This window comes from Capra hircus, chromosome 19 (assembly GCF_001704415.2).
Source record: "Capra hircus breed San Clemente chromosome 19, ASM170441v1, whole genome shotgun sequence".
NCBI lineage: Eukaryota > Metazoa > Chordata > Mammalia > Artiodactyla > Bovidae > Capra > Capra hircus.
Window position 1 is genome coordinate 27,570,530 of NC_030826.1, and position 18,675 is coordinate 27,589,204.

General features: G+C 47.8%; 1 protein-coding gene and 7 non-coding genes across 13 annotated transcripts; 1 reads left to right on the forward strand and 7 right to left on the reverse strand.

Annotated features, from left to right (window-relative positions):
• On the reverse strand, positions 1,276-6,432 carry AURKB (aurora kinase B). 6 transcript variants are annotated; one of them, XM_018064617.1, is made up of 9 exons: positions 6,327-6,432; positions 6,012-6,083; positions 4,680-4,782; positions 4,515-4,569; positions 4,112-4,303; positions 3,669-3,817; positions 3,422-3,570; positions 2,575-2,749; positions 1,276-2,416 (listed from the first exon to the last, which is right to left on the reverse strand). In XM_018064617.1, the coding sequence occupies exons 6-9, from the start codon at positions 3,747-3,749 to the stop codon at positions 2,243-2,245; spliced, it is 579 nt and encodes a 192-aa protein (XP_017920106.1). In that variant the 5' UTR covers positions 3,750-3,817; positions 4,112-4,303; positions 4,515-4,569; positions 4,680-4,782; positions 6,012-6,083; positions 6,327-6,432; the 3' UTR covers positions 1,276-2,242. The 6 variants fall into 6 exon arrangements, with proteins under 6 accessions (XP_017920106.1, XP_005693606.1, XP_017920107.1 ...); XM_013972593.2 differs by having other exon boundaries at positions 1,281-2,416; positions 3,679-3,817; positions 6,339-6,432; XM_005693548.3 differs by having other exon boundaries at positions 1,281-2,416; positions 3,679-3,817.
• On the reverse strand, positions 11,699-11,770 carry TRNAW-CCA. Its single transcript has one exon. It is a non-coding gene; the product is annotated as a tRNA-Trp (tRNA).
• On the forward strand, positions 12,383-12,454 carry TRNAG-UCC. Its single transcript has one exon. It is a non-coding gene; the product is annotated as a tRNA-Gly (tRNA).
• TRNAD-GUC lies at positions 12,853-12,924 on the reverse strand. Its single transcript has one exon. It is a non-coding gene; the product is annotated as a tRNA-Asp (tRNA).
• Positions 13,664-13,735, reverse strand: TRNAP-CGG. Its single transcript has one exon. It is a non-coding gene; the product is annotated as a tRNA-Pro (tRNA).
• TRNAT-AGU lies at positions 17,147-17,220 on the reverse strand. Its single transcript has one exon. It is a non-coding gene; the product is annotated as a tRNA-Thr (tRNA).
• Positions 17,505-17,586, reverse strand: TRNAS-AGA. Its single transcript has one exon. It is a non-coding gene; the product is annotated as a tRNA-Ser (tRNA).
• TRNAI-AAU lies at positions 18,091-18,164 on the reverse strand. The gene has a single exon. It is a non-coding gene; the product is annotated as a tRNA-Ile (tRNA).

Genomic DNA, 18,675 nt, shown 5'->3' on the forward strand with positions numbered 1-18,675 from the left:
TTGGGCTGCAAGATCAAACCAAACAATCCTAAAGGAAATCAGACCTGAATATTCATTGGAAGGACTGATGCTGAAGCTGAAGCTCCAATACTTTGGCCACCTGATGTAAGACTCTGATGCTGGGGAAGACTGAAGCAAAAAGAGGGTAGCAGAGGATGAGATAGATAGCATCAGGGATTCAATGGACAATCTGAGCAAACCGGGAGATAGTGGAGGATAGAGGAGCCTGGTGTGCTGCAGGCAAACTCTTTACTGGGGTTGCAGAGTCAGACATGACTTAGTGACTGAACAACTACAAAGAAAAATGTTCACCTTTTTCCTCCTTCAAGTAGTTTTTCAAACATTATCTTTTTAGTGAGGCCTCCCCTTACAATCTGTTTACAATTGCAACCACTTTTTGCAAGCTTCCTGAGTTGAGGATTTTTTTTTCTCGTTTATTCACCCCTCAGCCTCTAGAACAGTACCTGGGCTGCAGAGAGCACTCAGTAACTATTGTCAGATGAATAAATCTTAACCGAAATTATAACTACACCAGAAGGATGTAGGGACAGAAAACGCCCTTGTTTCTGGTGGCAGTGGAGTGAAAGAATGAAATCCTTACATTTTGTATCAGGAAAATGATAGATAAAGCCTAAAACTGAAAATGTAAAGAGGTAGTGACAGAAGCATGTGATTTGGAGATACAAAGTAAATACCAAAAACAAAGCAAAACTGTAAAAGGATTTGTCTCTGGGGAGAGAGAAATGGGAAGACTGTTGGTTTTTCATTTTCTTAAGCCCTATACTGTCCTTCAATTATTTTAATCTGTGCGCGTATGTAGTGGGTTGCATGGTAGCCCCCTAAAAGATATGTCAGTGTCTTAACCTCTGGAAGCAATGAATGCAGTGTTTTTTGGAAAAAAGGTCTTTGCAGATATAATTACGGATTGTGTATAACATTATCCTGGATTATCTAGGTGAGCCATAAATCAAATTGCTAGGGTTCTTTTAAGACAGAGGAGAGAAAGGCAAAGACAGGAAGGCTGTGTGAAGACAGAAGCAGAGCTTGGAGTGATGTAGCCACAAGCCATGAAGTGCCTGGAGTCACATGAAGATGGAAAAGGCAAGGAAGGATTTTTCCCTAGAGGCATATATGGGAAGGTGGTGCTACTGACACCTTGATCATGGACTTTTGGCCTCCAGAACTGTCAGAGAATCCATTTCTGCTGTTTAAAACCACCCAGGTTTGTGGTAATTTGTTACAGTAGCCCTAGGAATTGAATATAGCCCGAGTATCTGAGATGAAATAAAAATAAGAAACTTTATTGATGTTCTACACCACGTGGCTTAAAAGTACAAAAAATAAACATGCAGAAAAAGCACTAGGTGAAACTCAACACCTATTCATGCTTCAAAAAACACCCAACCCTTAATGAACTAGGAAGAGCCCAGGCCTTCCTTAACCTAATAAAAGACATGTATCAAGAACCTACAGCAAGAGATTTCCCTGACAGTCCAGTGGTTAGGACTCCAAGCTTCCACTGCAAGGGGAATGGGTTTGTCCCTGGTCAGGGAAACTGAAGATCGTGCATGCTGCTCTGGGTGGCCAAAACAAAAGAACAAAACCTATAGGAGGCACCATATTGCAAGCATCATACATAGCAGTGAAACCTTAGGTCAGGAACAAGACACCATCAGATTCTATTTACTCCTGTGCTAAATCCTCACCAGAGCAGAAAAACAAACCAAGAAGACAATTTTAATTGCTCCTAGATCAGCAAGCCTGACCCAGGAAAGGGAAAGATTAGAGGTCAACTAAGAGGGAGTAATAGAAGGTGGGTGGAGACGGTTGGTGATGGCTGATGTGCAGGCATAGCAGAGTAGAGCCAGGTCCCCAGCATCCCCAGGCCTGGGAGCCAGAGCAGGGGAAAGAAAAGATGTGGAAGTAGGATGGTTGGGAGCTGACCAGATGGGGTTAGAGCTGAGAGGTTGCTCTCAGTGCTGAGGGGTGTTCCCAGGGGTGATGATGCAGTGCCCACCCCACTGCCCAGCATGGGCAACTCCCTCGCCTCCTCTCCACAGGTGATGACTTCCTTCACAGCAGTCTCCACCTGTAAACATCTACACTCATCAGTACAAAAAGCTTCAGCCTTTATTAAATAAAGAGGAGGTAGAAGACAGATGCAGAAATAGACTTGGGACCCCCCTCCTCCTGACTACACATATACAGACACAGACACAACTGAGAAAAGGACAGGGACATTTCAGGGGACAGACTGAGGGGCAGAGGGAGGCAGTACCCTGCGAGAGTGGGCTCGGACCCAAGGGTGGGCAGAGACCTGGGCCAGCGGCAGGCGTTCTGAGGGGTTATGCTTGAGCAGCTTGGAGATGAGGTCCTGGGCTCCCATGGGCACAGAAGGAGGGAACTTTAGGTCCACCTGCAAGAAGGAGAGACAGGCTTCATCCTAGCTGCTTTTGCCTCCACTTCCCACTCTATTAGCAGGGTTTAACATCAACAGCAACAGTGTGCCCACTCCCTGCCCCAGTCCCTGAGCTGGCACAAACTCCGGCCAGACCCCGGGGGCCAGCCTCCCACCTTGACAATGCGCCGGTACGTCTCATTGTGGGAAGCACTCTCGAAGGGCGGGTTTCCCACCAGCAGCTCGTAGCAGAGCACGCCGATGCACCACAGGTCCACCTTCTCATTGTGCGTGCGCCCCTCAATCATCTCTGGGGGCAGGTAGTCCAGAGTGCCGCACATTGTCTTCCTCCTGGGGCGGGGCGGGGGAAGAGGGGGAGTGGGCAGGGATCTCAGATCCAGACTTTCCCTCCTTTCCCTGCAGCCTGACAGGGAGCCCGGACCGACCCCAGGATGTGCCAGGGGTCTTCCAACCAGGCTCTGATGGGGTCTTTGGGGTAGGAGTGGGGCTAACACACTGACTCTGCATTTCCACACTGAGGGCCGTACCTTAAAATAAATCAGATATGAGGGCAACGTTCACCTTAGAATTATAGGAAGAATTTCAGATGTTCATCAATCACATGTTGCTTAATCACGTTACATTTCTACTGTGCAATACTATGAAGCCACTAAAAATGATGTGGGAGTATTCTCAGTGATATGGCAAGAAGGTCCCAATGTTTCAAGTGAGAAATCTGGGTGACAAAACTGAGACTCCTATTTTTGTTTTTGGCCATGCTGCATGGTTTGCAGGATCTTAGTTCCCTCGACCAGGGATTGAACCTGGGCCCCCTGCAGTGAAAGCTGGAGTCCTAACCACTGGACCAGCAGGGAACTCCCAAAGTCTCCTATTTTTGAAAAGATATTGCTGTGTCTATATATTTACATGAGAACAACCCAAAATGTCTCTGGGTAACAAGATCTGAAGTGGTTTTATTTTGAATGGCTTCATACCCAGAGCTGGCCTTCTGGCCCACCATACCTCAGGGAGGGGGCATGCACCGACCAGCCGAAGTCAGCAATCTTCAGCTCACCCCGGAGCCCCAAGAGCAGATTCTCTGGCTTGATGTCTCTGTGAATCACCTTCTTTGCATGGCAGTACGTCAGAGCATCTGCCAGCTCCTCCATGATCTGAGGGGCCAATGGCAGACAGTCAGACAAGGACTGACCTCAGGCTGCAAATGGCATCCCCCAGCCTCCAGGCCCCTGCCAGTGCCCCAGGTGCCCACCCGCCCCGACCGTGGCTGTTCGCTGCTCATCAAAAGTTCGGCTCTTCTGCAGCTCCTTGTAGAGCTCCCCCCGGGGGGCATACTCCAGAATCAAGTAGATCCTTCGCCGGTCATAGAAATAGTTGTAGAGACGCAAGATGTTGGGATGTCTGGGAGAGGAGACAGAGGAGGCATCAGGCTGCATTCTGGCCTAAGGAAATGGGAAAGATGACAGGTCGCATTGGGGCAAACTGGGTCAGGTCTGGGCCAGGTAGGGGAAGCCAGGTGGCAGTCCTAAGTGGGGACCGGAGGTGATTTTCTGGATTCAAGGCTCTGGCTGGGATTGAGAGCTCATTGGGGCTGCGTGGCCACAGCTACAGAGAAGACAGTCTAGATGTGGTGGGGTTGGAGGAGGAGTGGGGTTGGGGCGGCAGGGGCTCTGGCTCAGGGGACGTTGAGCGTACTGGAGATGGGCTTGGATTTCGATCTCTCTACGCAGCTGGTGCTCCACACCCTCCTTCTCGATCTGAGACTTGAAGAGGACTTTGAGCGCCACGATGAAATGGCTTTTCTTCTCCCGAGCCAAGTACACATTTCCAAACTTGCCTTTGCCCAGAGGACGCCCAATCTCAAAGTCATCGATTGTGAAGGAACGCCTGTTTGGGAAGCAGTGGTGGAGCAGCTGAGCAGTGGTTAGTTGGTCCTCTGAGGTGTTTGCCTTCTTTCTGGACCTCTGCCCCTCCTGCCTGCAATCCTGCTTCTCTTCCAGGGGAGCTGAGGATGGATCAGGCTTTCTCACCTGCATCCCTCCTCCTCCTGCCTTTATTCCACCCCGTCCCTTGCTACCTCAAAGCTTGGGGAGCTTACTTTGGGATGTTGAGGGTCCCACTGCTGTTCTCCACCACCTTCTGGCCAGGGGCAGCTAAGGAAAGAACAGGGAAGTTGAGGCCATCCTTTGACATTTTCATCCCCACCCACCCTCTGCAGACCCTAGTTCCCTCAGGTCAGTCCCCTCCCTTTGTGCTAGTTTACCTGTGGGCTGGGCATTGGAGCGACTCATGAGGACAAGTGCCGACGGGGTGACAGCCTCCTTCCGGAGAACTCTCTGGGGCAGGGTGTTCAGGCCAGGCTGAGCCTGAGAAGGACCAGAGGGGAGCTCTGAGGGTGCCTTTATCCCAGTGACCGGGTTGGAATGCGCTACAAGCAGCATTTCAGGGCTTGCTATAAAGCCACCCACCTACCCCACCCCATCCCCAGTTCAAAGAGGAACAATGAGGCCACAATTTTGCTACTCAGTCTTGTCCATAACACCACTCATTTACCTAGCCCCCTACCCCAAAGGGCAGTAGAGGCTGGGGTAATGAACACCCACAATTCAAGGAGCTTCAGAACAGAGGTATTCTCACAGTTCCCTAAGCTTGGTCTGTTAAGGCTCAGATAAGATCCTTGGGGCCTTGAGTGTTCAGCAAATCTCAGTATTTACCGCTTTGCAACAACAGGCTTTAGGGAAAGTGAAGGCTATTCTAATTGTTCTGGAGCACTGTCACTGTCAACTTCTGAGTAACACACCACTTTCTTCTGGGAGTGACTGGTGTAGACATGACAGTGTCATCTCATTCAGCCTCCCCATTCAGAGCTTCACCGGGGAGGGAGCTGGTGGACAAGGGAATAGAGGGACCCTCCAGGATACTCAAGCCCCACTAACAGAGAACAAAGCTCATGTAGGGCCCCATCTTTCTTCTTTAACCAAGAGAGAAAGAGCCTCAGTGCTCCTACAGACTTGTTCACAAACAGCGAATTTAGGATTTACAAATAAGCAAGTTGAACAAAATGGAGTCCAGAAATAGATCCACATATATATGGGAATTTAATATATACAATAACGCTAGCATTTCAAATCAGAGGGTAGATTCTTCAATGAAAGGTGTTAGGACAACTGGAAAATAAAGCTTTTTAGATGCATGTCACACCGGTCATTAAAATCCAAATTCTTAAGTAAGACTTCTCTTGGACCTTTTAAAGTTATAAACTCATCTAAATAGCTTATATCTATTTCCTGCCTAGCCTATTTTTTCAGGACAACAGTTGAGATTCATGGCCTAATAGGCTAGACCCTGCCTGCTCAGTCCCAGACGCCATTTGTATGTGACAAGTAGGCTCAGCTCTGCAGAGGTCCTCACAGGCTGGTCAAATTCAAACTGGCAGCACCAGATAGGATGAGGCTACAAATGACCTTACTGGGGCCCATGCGCTGGTGCAAAGCCAGAAGAAAAGTGCTAAGAGGATCGCCCTCTGCAGGATCTCGAATCTGCAAGCAGGAAGTCGCCATGCTGATGGGGAGAGGGGAAGTGAGAAAGCCCTTACCGTCTGCCGGCCATAGGGCCAGGGGTAGGCGTTCTCCTTCTGGGCCATCCGTAGAGGGAAAGGGGGAGGGAACTGGGCAGAGAAGAGAAATAGAGCCGTGAGAAGCAAAAACAAAAAAAAAAGGAGAGAGAGTGAGGGGTCGGATCGATCTAGCCGGAAGTGTTTGCCGGGGGTGGGGGGCGAGTTGCTGGTGAAAGGGCGCAAGTCCAAAAGCTGGCTTCATCAGAGCGCATCCCCGCACTCGGCTCTCCGCCCCCACCCTGCTACCAGCCTCACTCCCTTCCAGGACCCTTTCTCCACCCTAGAGCAACCAACCTGCCGGATCACCTGGCCTCTCCCGGAGCAAGAATCCCGAAAGAAACCCGTGGTGCCTTGACCGCTGGCAACAACTGAATCTGTCCGGCCGCGCCTCCTCACCCCCGCCGAGGTCCTTTCAAATCTCCCGCCCGGGTCCCATTGGCTGAGCCTGCCGCCCATGCCCAAGTCTCATTGGCTAATTATCCCATGACGTAGCTCCAGAGGCCCAATGGAAAAGGCGGAATGAGAGCCGGGGCAACCAGGGTTTTAACTTGGGAAAAGTTTTCCTCAAGCCTCGAATAGTCTTACTGGTGTTTTGTTTTTAAAATTTAAGTCATCAATATAACCTGGAATTTATTCCTGTGTATATGTATGAACTGGACTTCTCTGGTAGCTCAGCGATGAAGAATCCTCCTGCCAAAGCAGGAGACGCGAGCTCGACTCCCTGTCGGGGCGATCCCCTGGAGTAGGACACGGCAACCCACTCCAGTATTCTTTTCTGGGAAATCCCATGGACAGAGGAGCCTGGCAGGCTACAGTCCATGGGGTCGCAAAGAGTCGGACATGACTGAGCGAAAAGAGAGAGAGAGAGAGAAAAATAAGCAACTAGGTTTTCTTCCATGAGCCAATCCATCTCCTTCCCTAATTCACTAAGTTACGAGTTTTGGTATTTGCTGTCATAAGCATACTAACCGATACGCATCTACAGATCTAGAGAGTTAACAGTTATTTGGGTTGAATGATGCGATACTGACAATCATCTGACCCAGGAAAACACTAATTTCACATGATTCAACCCAATGTAAATTAAATAAATCCAAATGAGTTTCTACATCAGTTCACAACGCTTTTGGCTGCAAGTAACAGGAAACTCAGTTACCAATGGCACACACAACAGACATCTATTTTCTCTTCCACAACAATAAATCAGAAAGTAGGTAGCTGGCTTAGGAACTGAATAATGTTAGAGGTCTGCATTGACCTCTTCTGTGATTCTCTTAACATTCCCCTTCCGACTTCAAGGTGAATGCCAACTGTCTCTGTTTCTTTTAACAGAAAAAGCAGAAGGCTTTCTAAAAGTCCTCATATAGGAATTCCTTGGTGGTCCAGTGGTTAGGACTCGATGCTCTCACTGCTGTGGGCCAGGGTTAAACCCTGGTGGGGAAACTAAGATCCCCAGAAGCCACACGATGGGGCCCAACTCTTGGTGACCCGATGGGCCATAGCCCACAGGCTCCTCTGTTCATGGGATTTCCCAGGAAGGAATACTGGAGTGGGTTGCCATGTCCTGCTGCAGGGGATCCCCCGGACAGGGAGTCGAACTCCCGTCTCCTGCTGTGTCGGCCTTCCCTATCACATGACTACTGCAAAGGCAGCTGACAAAGTAACTTTGTCTTCCAGCCCCTACAGTTAGAGCAGCTAGGGGCCACGGTGGTAGCCACAGGTAGCCACAGCTACCTGCAGTGGTAGAAACTGCAGGGTGCCACAGTTGTTTACAGGTTTATTGTTGGGAGCCCATGATTTTTTTAAAGTTGTAAATCTGTGCATGATGTGTCTCTAGAGATTTGATGAACATGGCCACCAGTGAAAAAAGCATTTTGCTCCTGCAAATGTGATGCTGTTTTCACTCAGGGTCAGCCCAACACCACTTCCCAGAATCAGAGATCCCATTTCAATTTCAGTGCCTTAGAGTTTTTTAGTGCCACATATGTGGCATAGAGTGGCTAGCTAATAAAGAGCTTTAGAAAAATCCTATCACTTGCAGTATACTTTATCCCTCATAACCTAGTGAAAGACTTTTCTAGAGCCTGTCAGGGACCTTGTGCACGGTGGGATATCCCTGATGGATCCCCATACAGTTTCTCTGTCCACTGGACTCTTTAAATTCCCCCTGCACATTACATCAGAAGACATCTGGCCTTTCAGAAATAGTTGATGGGCCACCACAAAATTGAGATTTGTGTTATTCATAAAACATGAAGCAAAACAAAACCTATCTGCTCTGGCAGCTAGGCAACCATCAGCTGCCTGTTCAAGTTAGTGAACAGAATCTCCATTATTTACCCCAGTGCTTCGCAAATGATCAGTAGGGTAGAACCATTTTTAATTATTTGCAATCTATCACAAATTGATGCTTTTACAACTTACATTAAAAATAAATTCCTTGAAAAATAAAGTATAAAAAATATAAAAATTACAAGAAGACATATTTTTTGGTTGTAACTAGTATTTATAATGGCAACCCACTTCAGTATTCTTGCCTGCAGAATCCCCCGTAGACAGAAGAGCTCTGCAGGCTACAGTCCATGGGGTCGCAAAGAGTTGGATACGACTGATCGACTAAGCACAGTATAGCACAGTATTTATAAAAGTACTCTGACAAATTCTGTAACAGTTTTTAAAATACTCAACTCTCAAATTCTCTACTCATCCTGAACCTGAAAGTAATATTTCATGAAGTGGCACCAGTTTGTGGACCACAGTGAGTACCACCAATCTGCCTCCAGTGCAGTTCAGTTCAGTTCAGTCTTTCAGTCGTGTCCGACTCTGCGACCCGTTGAATCACAGCACGCCAGGCCTCCCTGTCCATCACCAATTCCCGGAGTTCACCCAAACTCATGTCCATCGAGTTGGTGATGCCATCCAGCCATCTCATCCTCTGTCATCCCCTTCTCCTCCTGCCCCCAATTCCTCCCAGCATACGGGTCTTTTCCAATGAGTCAACTCTTCGCATGAGGTGGCCAAAGTATTCGGAGTTTCAGCTTCAGCACCAGTCCTTCCAATGAACACCCAAGACTGATCTCCTTTAGAATAGGTTGGTTGGATCTCCTTGCAGTCCAAGGGATTCTCAGGAGTCTTCTCCAACACCACAGTTCAAAAGCATCAATTCTTCGGTGTTCAGCTTTCTTCACAGTCCAACTCTCACATCCATACATGACCACAGGAAAAACCATAACCTTGACTAGATGGACCTTTGTTGGCAAAGTAATGTCTCTGCTTTTCAATATGCTATCTAGGTTGGGCATAACTTTCCTTCCAAGGAGTAACCGTCTTTTAATTTCATGGCTGCAATCACCATCTGCAGCAATTTTAGAGCCCCCCAAAATAAAGTCTGCCACTGTTTCCACTGTTTCCCCATCTATTTCCCATGAAATGATGGGACCAGCTGCTATGATCTTCGTTTTCTGAATGTTGAGCTTTAAGCCAACTTTTTCACTCTCCTCTTTTACTTTCATCAAGAGGCTTTTTAGTTCCTCTTCACTTTCTGCCATAAGGGTGGTGTCATCTGCGTATCTGAGGTTATTGATATTTCTCCCAGAAATCTTGATTCCAGCTTGTGCTTCCTCCAGCCCAGCATTTCTCATGATGTACTCTGCATATAAGTTAAATAAGCAGGGTGACAATAAATAGCCTTGACGTACTCCTTTTCCTAATTGGAACCAGTCTGTTGTTCCATGTCCAGTTCTAACTGTTGCTTCCTGACCTGCATACACGGTTCTTAAGAGGCAGGTCAGGTGGTCTGGTACTCCCATCTCTTTCAGAATTTTCCACAGTTTATTGTGATCCACACAGTCAAAGGCTTTGGCATAGCCAATAAAGCAGAAATAGATGTTTTTCTGGAACCCTCTTGCTTTTTTGATGATCCAGCGGATGTTGGTAATTTGATCTCTGGTTCCTCTGCCTTTTCTAAAACCAGCTTGAACATCTGGAAGTTCACGGTTCACATATTGCTGAAGCCTGGCTTGGAGAATTTTGTGCATTACTTGACCAGTGTGTGAGATGAGTGCAATTGTGTAGTAGTCTGAGCATTCTTTGGCATTGCCTTTCTTAGGGAGTGGAATGAAAACTGACCTTTTCCAGTCCTGTGACCACTCCTGAGTTTTCCAAATTTGCTGGCATATTGAGTGCAGCACTTTCACAGCATCATCTTTGAGGATTTGAAATAGCTCAACTGCAATTCCATCACCTCCACTAGCTTTATTCGTAGTGATGCTTCCTAAGGCCCACTTGACTTCACATTCCAGGATGTCTGGCTCTAGATGAGTGATCACCCCGTCGTGATTATCTTGGTCATGAAAATCTTTTTTGTACAGTTCTTCTGTGTATTCTTGTCACCTCTTCTTGATATCTTCTGCTTCTGTAAGGTCCATATCATTTCTGTCGTTTATCAAGCCCATCTTTGCATGAAATGTTCCCTTGGTGTCTCTAATTTTCTTGAAGAGATCTCTAGTCTTTTCCATTCTGTTGTTTTCCTCTATTTCTTTGCATTGATCACTGAGGAAGGCTTTCTTATCTCTCCTTGCTATTCTTTGGAACTCTGCATTCAGACACTTGTATCTTTCCTTTTCTCCTTTTCTTTTTGCTTCTCTTCTTTTCACGGCTCTTTGTAAGGCTCCTCAGACAGCCATTTTGCTTTTTTGCATTTCTTTTTCATGGGGATGGTCTTGATTCCTACAAATTAAATACAAAATATTTTATTTAATACCCCTATGTTTTACTTCAGGGAGAGAACATCAGAGATGATTAAAACCATTTAAAAAATGAACTAAATATAAGAACACGATAATTAAAACACATTTGATCTTTTAAAAAGAGAGAAAATGAAAAAGAAAAATCTCTTTTAGTTGAAAAATTAACAACCTTTTGGACAGCAGCACAGTTAGCTGTTCAGTTAAGGAACTCTTTGAACCCTGGAACTGGTGTTTCAGAAATTCATTTTGTAGACCAAATTCAGCAGAGGCAAAAAAAAGAAAAAGAATGTACATGGTAACATTTTAGATAATGAGAAAAAACAAAACCTCAGATAACAAGATAGCCAGAATGTCTAACTTCAGAATTGTTTAATGACTTACAGCATTGTCCTTGAATTCAGATGTTCTTTAAACTGATAACAACAAAGACAATAGAATTCTATTCTGATCACAATGACAAGTGAAAATAATGGAGTACAAAATTATGAACACCACTGGCAAGTGGAACTTAAACCGCCAAAAATTAAATCACTCCTTTAAGAGGATTATGAACAATCATTATTACTTTAAATTATTCATTATTGCTACTTTTTTATATAAAAATCATTTATTGCTCCAAAATATATTTTCTGAAGAATTGGTGAGCAATTGAAGAGTTTCTGTGTTAAGATATCTAAAATATCTATGAGATTAAACGTATTATTATTTTAATTGGTTGATTTGAAGGAAATGGTAAGATGAAAATAAAAGTTTTTAAATTTGTATTTTAGGAGAAAACTCAGATGCTTTAGGGAAAAAATAATTACAGAAACACTCAGGTTTCCATATTTTTCCATGTAATAACACGATGCTCTACCCCCCCTCCTCCCCGAAAAAGGAATCTCACTCGAAAAGCTTATCCCACCGAAAATAACACTGTGACCCCGACGTGATTTGAACACGCAACCTTCTGATCTGGAGTCAGACGCGCTACCGTTGCGCCACGAGGCCTTCCCGAGGCCGCGGTTTGACGGTTCTCCTGAACAGATGCATCGTCATTATTAATCGGCAAGGTTTTATTCTTAGGCCCCACCCCGGTCTTTGTCGTCGTGGTTCTTCGAGCGGCCAGTGGGTTGGACGCGCGCTCACTGCGGGATTAACCATCCTAACGAATCGTGGCTAGGGGCACTTGGTTTAAGGCTCAGTTCTTCAACTTCGGTGCACGTTGTCTTCGGTTACTCAACAGAGAAACGATTTCATGTATTTGAGATTTATTTCTGGAGTTTCCGGGGCTAATAAAGTGTCGGTGCACAACTGGCGCCCTAGACAAATCTTAGATTTGATCTCGGCTCTTCCTTTACTTGGCCTCTCGTGACTTTGGTTTCTATCCGGGTATAATCACACAGTCTCTGGCGTGGTGACTGCAGCGCATTGGCGGTGCCGAGAGCCAAGCGCCGCTCACACGTGGGTGCTTCGTACACCACACCCGTTATTTCTATGTTCTCGTCGCTTTTGTCCTTCCCTCGGCCCAGGTCCTAATTCAGTTCCAGTTTAGGATCACTGAAACCAGGACCCTGTAGATCTCACTATTAAGGAATTGCGGGAACAGCGCTCTGACGTGCAGCGTTGGTGGTATAGTGGTGAGCATAGCTGCCTTCCAAGCAGTTGACCCGGGTTCGATTCCCGGCCAACGCAAAGTTATTTTCCTCTCTCTCCCTCTTTTTTTTTTAAAGATCACTCATGAATTACACTGGTGCAGTTATCTTCTGCCTCCCTTCTTGTGTTTGTTAAATTATCGTCAACTAAACGTGTCTAATAAGCTTACTGAACGGTGAGGATAATGGCTTATAAACGTACTGAATGGAGAGAACAATTAATTAAGCCGCACATTTAAAATGCAAGTTACTTGAAATAAAACATAAACTTGAAATTTAGAATGTGAGTTTGTGAGTCAGGACAAACCATTCCTCTTCTGCTTTTCTTTTTCTTCCAGTCTTCTTTTTATCTCCATCCCATGACTCGGGACAGGTACTTCAGAAATAAACAGATTTTAACGGCTGTAAAAAATAACGGACAAAACAGACTATATACTCCTCCCCGTCGGGGAATCGAACCCCGGTCTCCCGCGTGACAGGCGGGGATACTCACCACTATACTAACGAGGAGTGAGCTACAGTAAACCTCCTCCAAATCCTTGATCTGTATTTACCGAGCTCAGCGTGCCAAGGGCGAAGTTCCTGGGTGGGGATGCTGTCCTTCCGTCCACTAAGGTATGCTGACCAAATTCTATGCACGTTCTAGACGATAACTGAATGAGAGTCCCCAGAAGGGCGAAAACATGAAGGTGTTACCGAGACACAGACCTCCAAGGTTGCAGAGACCTGAATTCTGACAGTCCTTGGTCTCTCCCAGACATAACTGAATAGGTCCCAACCCGTTTCACTACTTGTCATCCACTACTACAAGTTGACGGGCATGGCAACCCACTCCAGTATTCTTGCCTGGAGAATCCCATGGACAGAGGAGCCTGGTGGGCTACAGTCCATGAGGTAGCAAAGAGTCGGACACGACTGAACAAATTCACTTCACTTCACTTCATTAAACTGCAACCAGGCTCTCGCGGTTGAGGAGTGGCACCAAGCAGGATGGGGCGGGGGGGGGGCGGGGGGGGGGCGGCAGAAAGCGAGTGCTTGCCCAAGTTCGGAGGTGCCTTTCCTCTTCCCGGGACACTGAGGACTGCACTGTGAGCCCCTTCCTGACACCCGAGTGTCTACTCAGAACAAAAGAGCTGCCTGCACACTTTGAAGCGCTCAGTTCACTCGGATCCCTTTCCAACCCAGCCTCAGTGGCCTTCCAAGTGAGAATCACATTGGGGCATTCTGACTTCTGCAAAACCTAAACGCCGGGCTCGTCCGGGATTTGAACCCGGGACCTCTCGCACCCGAAGCGAGAATCATACCCCTAGACCAACGAGCCGACGCATAGAGCCGACCGCGGACGACTTTAGAGGTCGTCCCAGACTTTCTGCGGTCCTGGAGCTGTGATTCACGGTGGCCTGATCTTGGTGCGCACCCGGGGACCACCAGACAAGACGCAGAACACATTGGAGCAGGGGTCTGGCATTCTCTCTTCGCTCTTGACCGCGAGCTTCGACTCCTCCCAGGAAATAACGTCGGGGAAGTGGGAGGGAGTGGTCTCGGCCTCGCCCACGAGCAGGACTACCTCGAGCACCGGTGTAACCTGCTTCCTAGGATCACTGTCCAGGTGCCACTCCATAATCCGGGGTCTCGACTCTTCCTGCTTCTCTCGGCCGTCCTTGGACTCATCCCTCTGCGCAGAGTTTTGAAGACTAGCGGTAGAATTGCCTGTTTGGGGACAACTAATGAGTCCTGAAATCTCTCTGGGAACACCAGTCCCTCTTTCGGTCCCTGCGTCTGGAGCGACCGACACTGCAAGAGCCCACAGTCTCCCCAGACCGCAGAGTAGTGTCCAGGCGAGGGAATAATTCCTGGGGCCAAGAAGACCCACGAAGGGGGCGTCATTGAGATGAACGGCTGGCGAGGTCGGGTTGGGGGGATCTGCTTTCCAAACTGCGAGCTTCTAAGGTTTTAATACATTTCGCCTGCTCTCACTTGGGGGCCGCCAAGAGTCCATCCAGGCAGGACCTGGTGGGGTCAGTTGCTCGCCAGCTTAGTTCCTGCTCCTGAGTGTCTTCCCAGAAGGGTTCTGATCTGCCCCTGAACTCGACCCCTTCGTAGCATCTCTGGACTGAACCATCTTGCTTTACAGCCCAGTCTTATGGTTTGTGGGGCCAGCCCCTTCTTAAAGCCCTACTCACAGATACTTCGGTGGAAGGCGGGGAAGTCAGAGGCGTGGGGTGGGTGGGTGGGGACTTCAGTGAAGGGTTCAGCTCTTTGCTTTTTCTTTCTCAGGCGTCCCTGGCCGGACAGTGGGGTAAGGCAGCAGAGAACACCCCATCCTTTCCTGTCAGCCTCCCAGGCCTTCCAGATGGATAAGGAGTGCTGCAAGGCATCACCCTCCCTCTAGCCTTTTCCATTTCCTGTCTCCCCTGTCCTGGGCACCAGCCTTCCCCAAGTCTCTAGTCATCTCTTTCTTATCTACTGCCAGGCACTTAATCGGCACAGAGGCCAAAACCTAAAGCCCTTATAGAACACGATGAAGGCCTCCTTTTCTAGAAAAATCCATACAGTATCTATGGACCTCACTTTTAAAATCCAAGAACTAAGGTGTAAAGAACTGATGTAATTTCAACTTTGGTGCAAATATTTTACATTTTAACAGGAGTCAAAACTTTACAGGGAAACACTGAGTTCTAAGGTATAACTCTGGGCCCTCACCTCATGGGTGGTTTGAGAGAGAAAGGGTGGGAAAGAGTGGAAAGATATTCTTGGTGAATTTGGGAAGACAACATCCTGACCTTCTCCCTTTTCCTCGGACTCCACTTCCGGTCAGTTACTGAGTCCTAGTGTGTTTTTCATACAAAACATGTCTCTAATTCATCCCCTCCTCTCCATCTCTCCTATACCTGCATTGGTGCAAGTCTTTGACACTTCTATAACTGAACCCTCTCCTCCTGGAAGTCCCCTGCCCCCCAGATACTATCTGATCCCTTGTGTTATTCTTCTATGTAGCATTTACCTAGCATATCACATCATTTAATTTTAAAAACATTATTGTTGTGTTTATTTTTCTCTGCTGTATTCCCAGGATATTGAACAAAGGTGTTACAGAACAAAAGTGTTTAATAGAACACAGGCAAATTTCCACATGGTCTTTTTAAGTCTAAGACTCACCTCCTCCAGAAAGCCTCCCCTGATCAAAAGCCTCCCCTGATCAATCTCCACAATCAGGCCTGATGAGGTGCCACTTCTTTTCTCCACCTTATCCCAGTGCCAAGTCACTGCCCTTGGGGCGCTGTGCTGTGAATTCGTCCTCCTTCCTATGAGAAAAGAGGTCTGCCTTATTCATCTGGTTATGCACAGTGTGCAGTTCAGCGCTTGGCACAAATCTAGTCCCAGTGGTGCTGCTCCACTTCCTTGACCTGTCATCTCGATATAGCAAGTCCTTCAAGCCAAATTTGTGCTCAGACATCTGGCAGTGATTCCCAGGCCAAGGATCGTGTCTAGACCTTTCTGCCTAACTTCCAAGAAGGTTCGGACCCCGTCAGCTGTGCCCGGATCCTACTTCCTGCCTCCTTCTCTGCAGCATTTACTGCTACTCTTACAAGCTTGGCTTCAGTGCTCCGGAAATGTGGGCTGCTCTTCCACCCCAGGCTCCCAGGAGACCCCACCAGATATGTTCTCTTCTACTTCTATTCTGTCCACAGGATCCCAGCCCTTTCATGTTGTTTTGCGGGAACCAGAGTGCACCACACTAGCTGTTGCTGCTGCTGCTAAGTCGCTTCAGTCGTGTCTGACTCTGTGCGACCCCACAGACGGCAGCCCACCAGGCTCCGCCATCCCTGGGATTCTCCAGGCAAGAACACTGGAGTGGGCTGCCATTTCCTTCTCCAATGCATGAACGTGAAAAGTGAAAGTGAAGTCGTTCAGTCGTGTCCTACTCTTAGCGACCCCATGGACTGCAGCCTACCAGGCTCCTCGCCCATGGGATTTTCCAGGCAAGAGTACTGGAGTGGGGTGCCATTGCCTTCTCCGTATCACACATATAATTCTGAGGCCTCAAAGCAAAAAGAACTTTAATGAAGAGCCATGCAAAACAAACCGACTCAAGTTCTAGGGATGTCCCAGGGTAGAGAAAGATGTCAAGGCTGTGGGAAGGCTGCCAGGGCTGGTTCACCAGCACCAGCGTAGTGTGGCGTCCTCTGGGCAAAGGAAGGTGCAGGCCTGCATTGGATTCCCTCCCTGGTCACTGCGGAAGGTTTTGGAGCAGTCTAACAGTGTTGGAGAAGATTCTTGAGAGTCCCTTGGACTGCAAGGAGATCCAACCAGTTCATTCTAAAGGAGATCAGTCCTGGGTGTTCATTGGAAGGACTGATGCTAAAGTTGAAGCTCCAATACTTTGGCCACCTCATGCGAAGAGTTGACTCATTGGAAAAGATTCTGATGCTGGGAGGGATTGTGGGCAGGAGGAGAAGGGGACGACAGAGGATGAGATGGCTGGATGGCATCGATGACTCGATGGACATGAGTTTGGGTGAACTCAGGGAGTTGGTGATGGACAGGGAGGCCTGGCGTGCTGCGATTCACGGGGTCGCAAAGAGTCAGACACGACTGAGAGACTGAACTGAACTGAAGGGAGTGGGGAGCGTCTCTCAAACGGTGATAACGGCGCTCAGAGCGCTCTTCAGATTTAAAAGCAGTGATTAACTCATTAGGATAAGAAAATAAACTCATTGTCACTTCTGAAAGGCACCGCTGGGATTCGAACCCAGGATCTCCTGTTTACTAGACAGGCGCTTTAACCAACTAAGCCACGGCGCCAAAGACATACGAAAGTTCTCTGAAGGTGTATACACAAGTTTACCACCAGGATCCAGGTCAGAATTGACTTCCCTAAACTTAATTTTGATAAATCATTGTTTGACATCAAACATCCATTCAAGAGCAGCCCCTGATTTTGAAAGAAGCAAATTAAAGACCTCAACCTTAGCAAGAAGCACGTGGTTGGAAGGTGTCTGTGGCGCCTACTTGCTCAATCAATCCCCGTAGAGGCCTAGGACAGAAGGCCGGTAATTGTAGAGCGCGTCCGAGAAGAAAAATTAATGCGTAGTCGGCAGGATTCGAACCTGCGCGGGGAGACCCCAATGGATTTCTAGTCCATCGCCTTAACCACTCGGCCACGACTACATACACATTGTGGTAGCACTCACTCTCAGCCTTTCTTAGTCCCCAAGTTCCGCACACACTTTACCCCTTTCATAATTTCGTGCTTCCCGAGCTAGGAAACTGCTCAGCAAGAACACAAAAAAATAGAATTGTGATTGATTTCACACTGGTGGCTCCGCCCCATCTTTCCGGGATGCTCCCCCATTCTCTCGCCCGCCTCCAACAGCGCGCTCTCAAGGAAGAGCAGACGCGGAAGCTACCCTGAGCCTGGCGAAACGCCCTTCCAAGCCCTGGACTGAGAGGGCAATTTGGGTTTTGAAAAGCAGTGGGTTCGTTGTCGTTCGTGATTGGGAAAGTAACTAGCTCCAGGTACAAACTCCCGGGTAACAGCAGGTATTGGAAGGAGTAAATGTAGTCCACCAAATCGGTGGACCTCAAACTCCGGGCGATTGTGAACAACAGGGAAGCCTGGCTTGTTGCAGTTCATAAGGTCGCAGTCGGACGAGTGAGCAAAAGTAACCCTTTTGGCCCGTACGGGGATCGAACCCGCGACCTTGGCGTTATTAGCACCACGCTCTAACCAACTGAGCTAACCGGCCAGGTGCTCAAGTGCTGTTCTTTGAATCATCACATGTACCACTGAAGTACCGCAAACTCACTTTAAAATACCCAAAACCTTTGCTATGTAGCAGGCTCCAGAGACCTCCCAAACACGAACTAAACAAATTCCTAAAGCGCACGAGGAACCGTGCTCTGCAAAGCGCTTGGAGGCGTTGCCAGGCTCTACCTCTCTATGTAGCAAGCAGCTCCCAGGCAAGAAATGGCTGAACACTAAATGCATGAGCATCTCCAAATAACTACTCCTGCAACCCCTAATTCTGTAGGTTCTTCCTGCCGGTCTCGAGGTGTTAATCAAGAATCTGCCTTAGGTCTGGCCCAAAGGAAACCCACAATACTGACCCCCTGTCGAAGTTCCCACATCACAGGGTTCCTCATATGCCCTGCCCAACACTCCGTGCTTCCCTCTCTCCATAATCACCCTGTACTCAGCAACAACTCTAGGCCTGACTACTTCTTCCAGCCCAGCTTCGCTAACTGAGGCCATTAGGG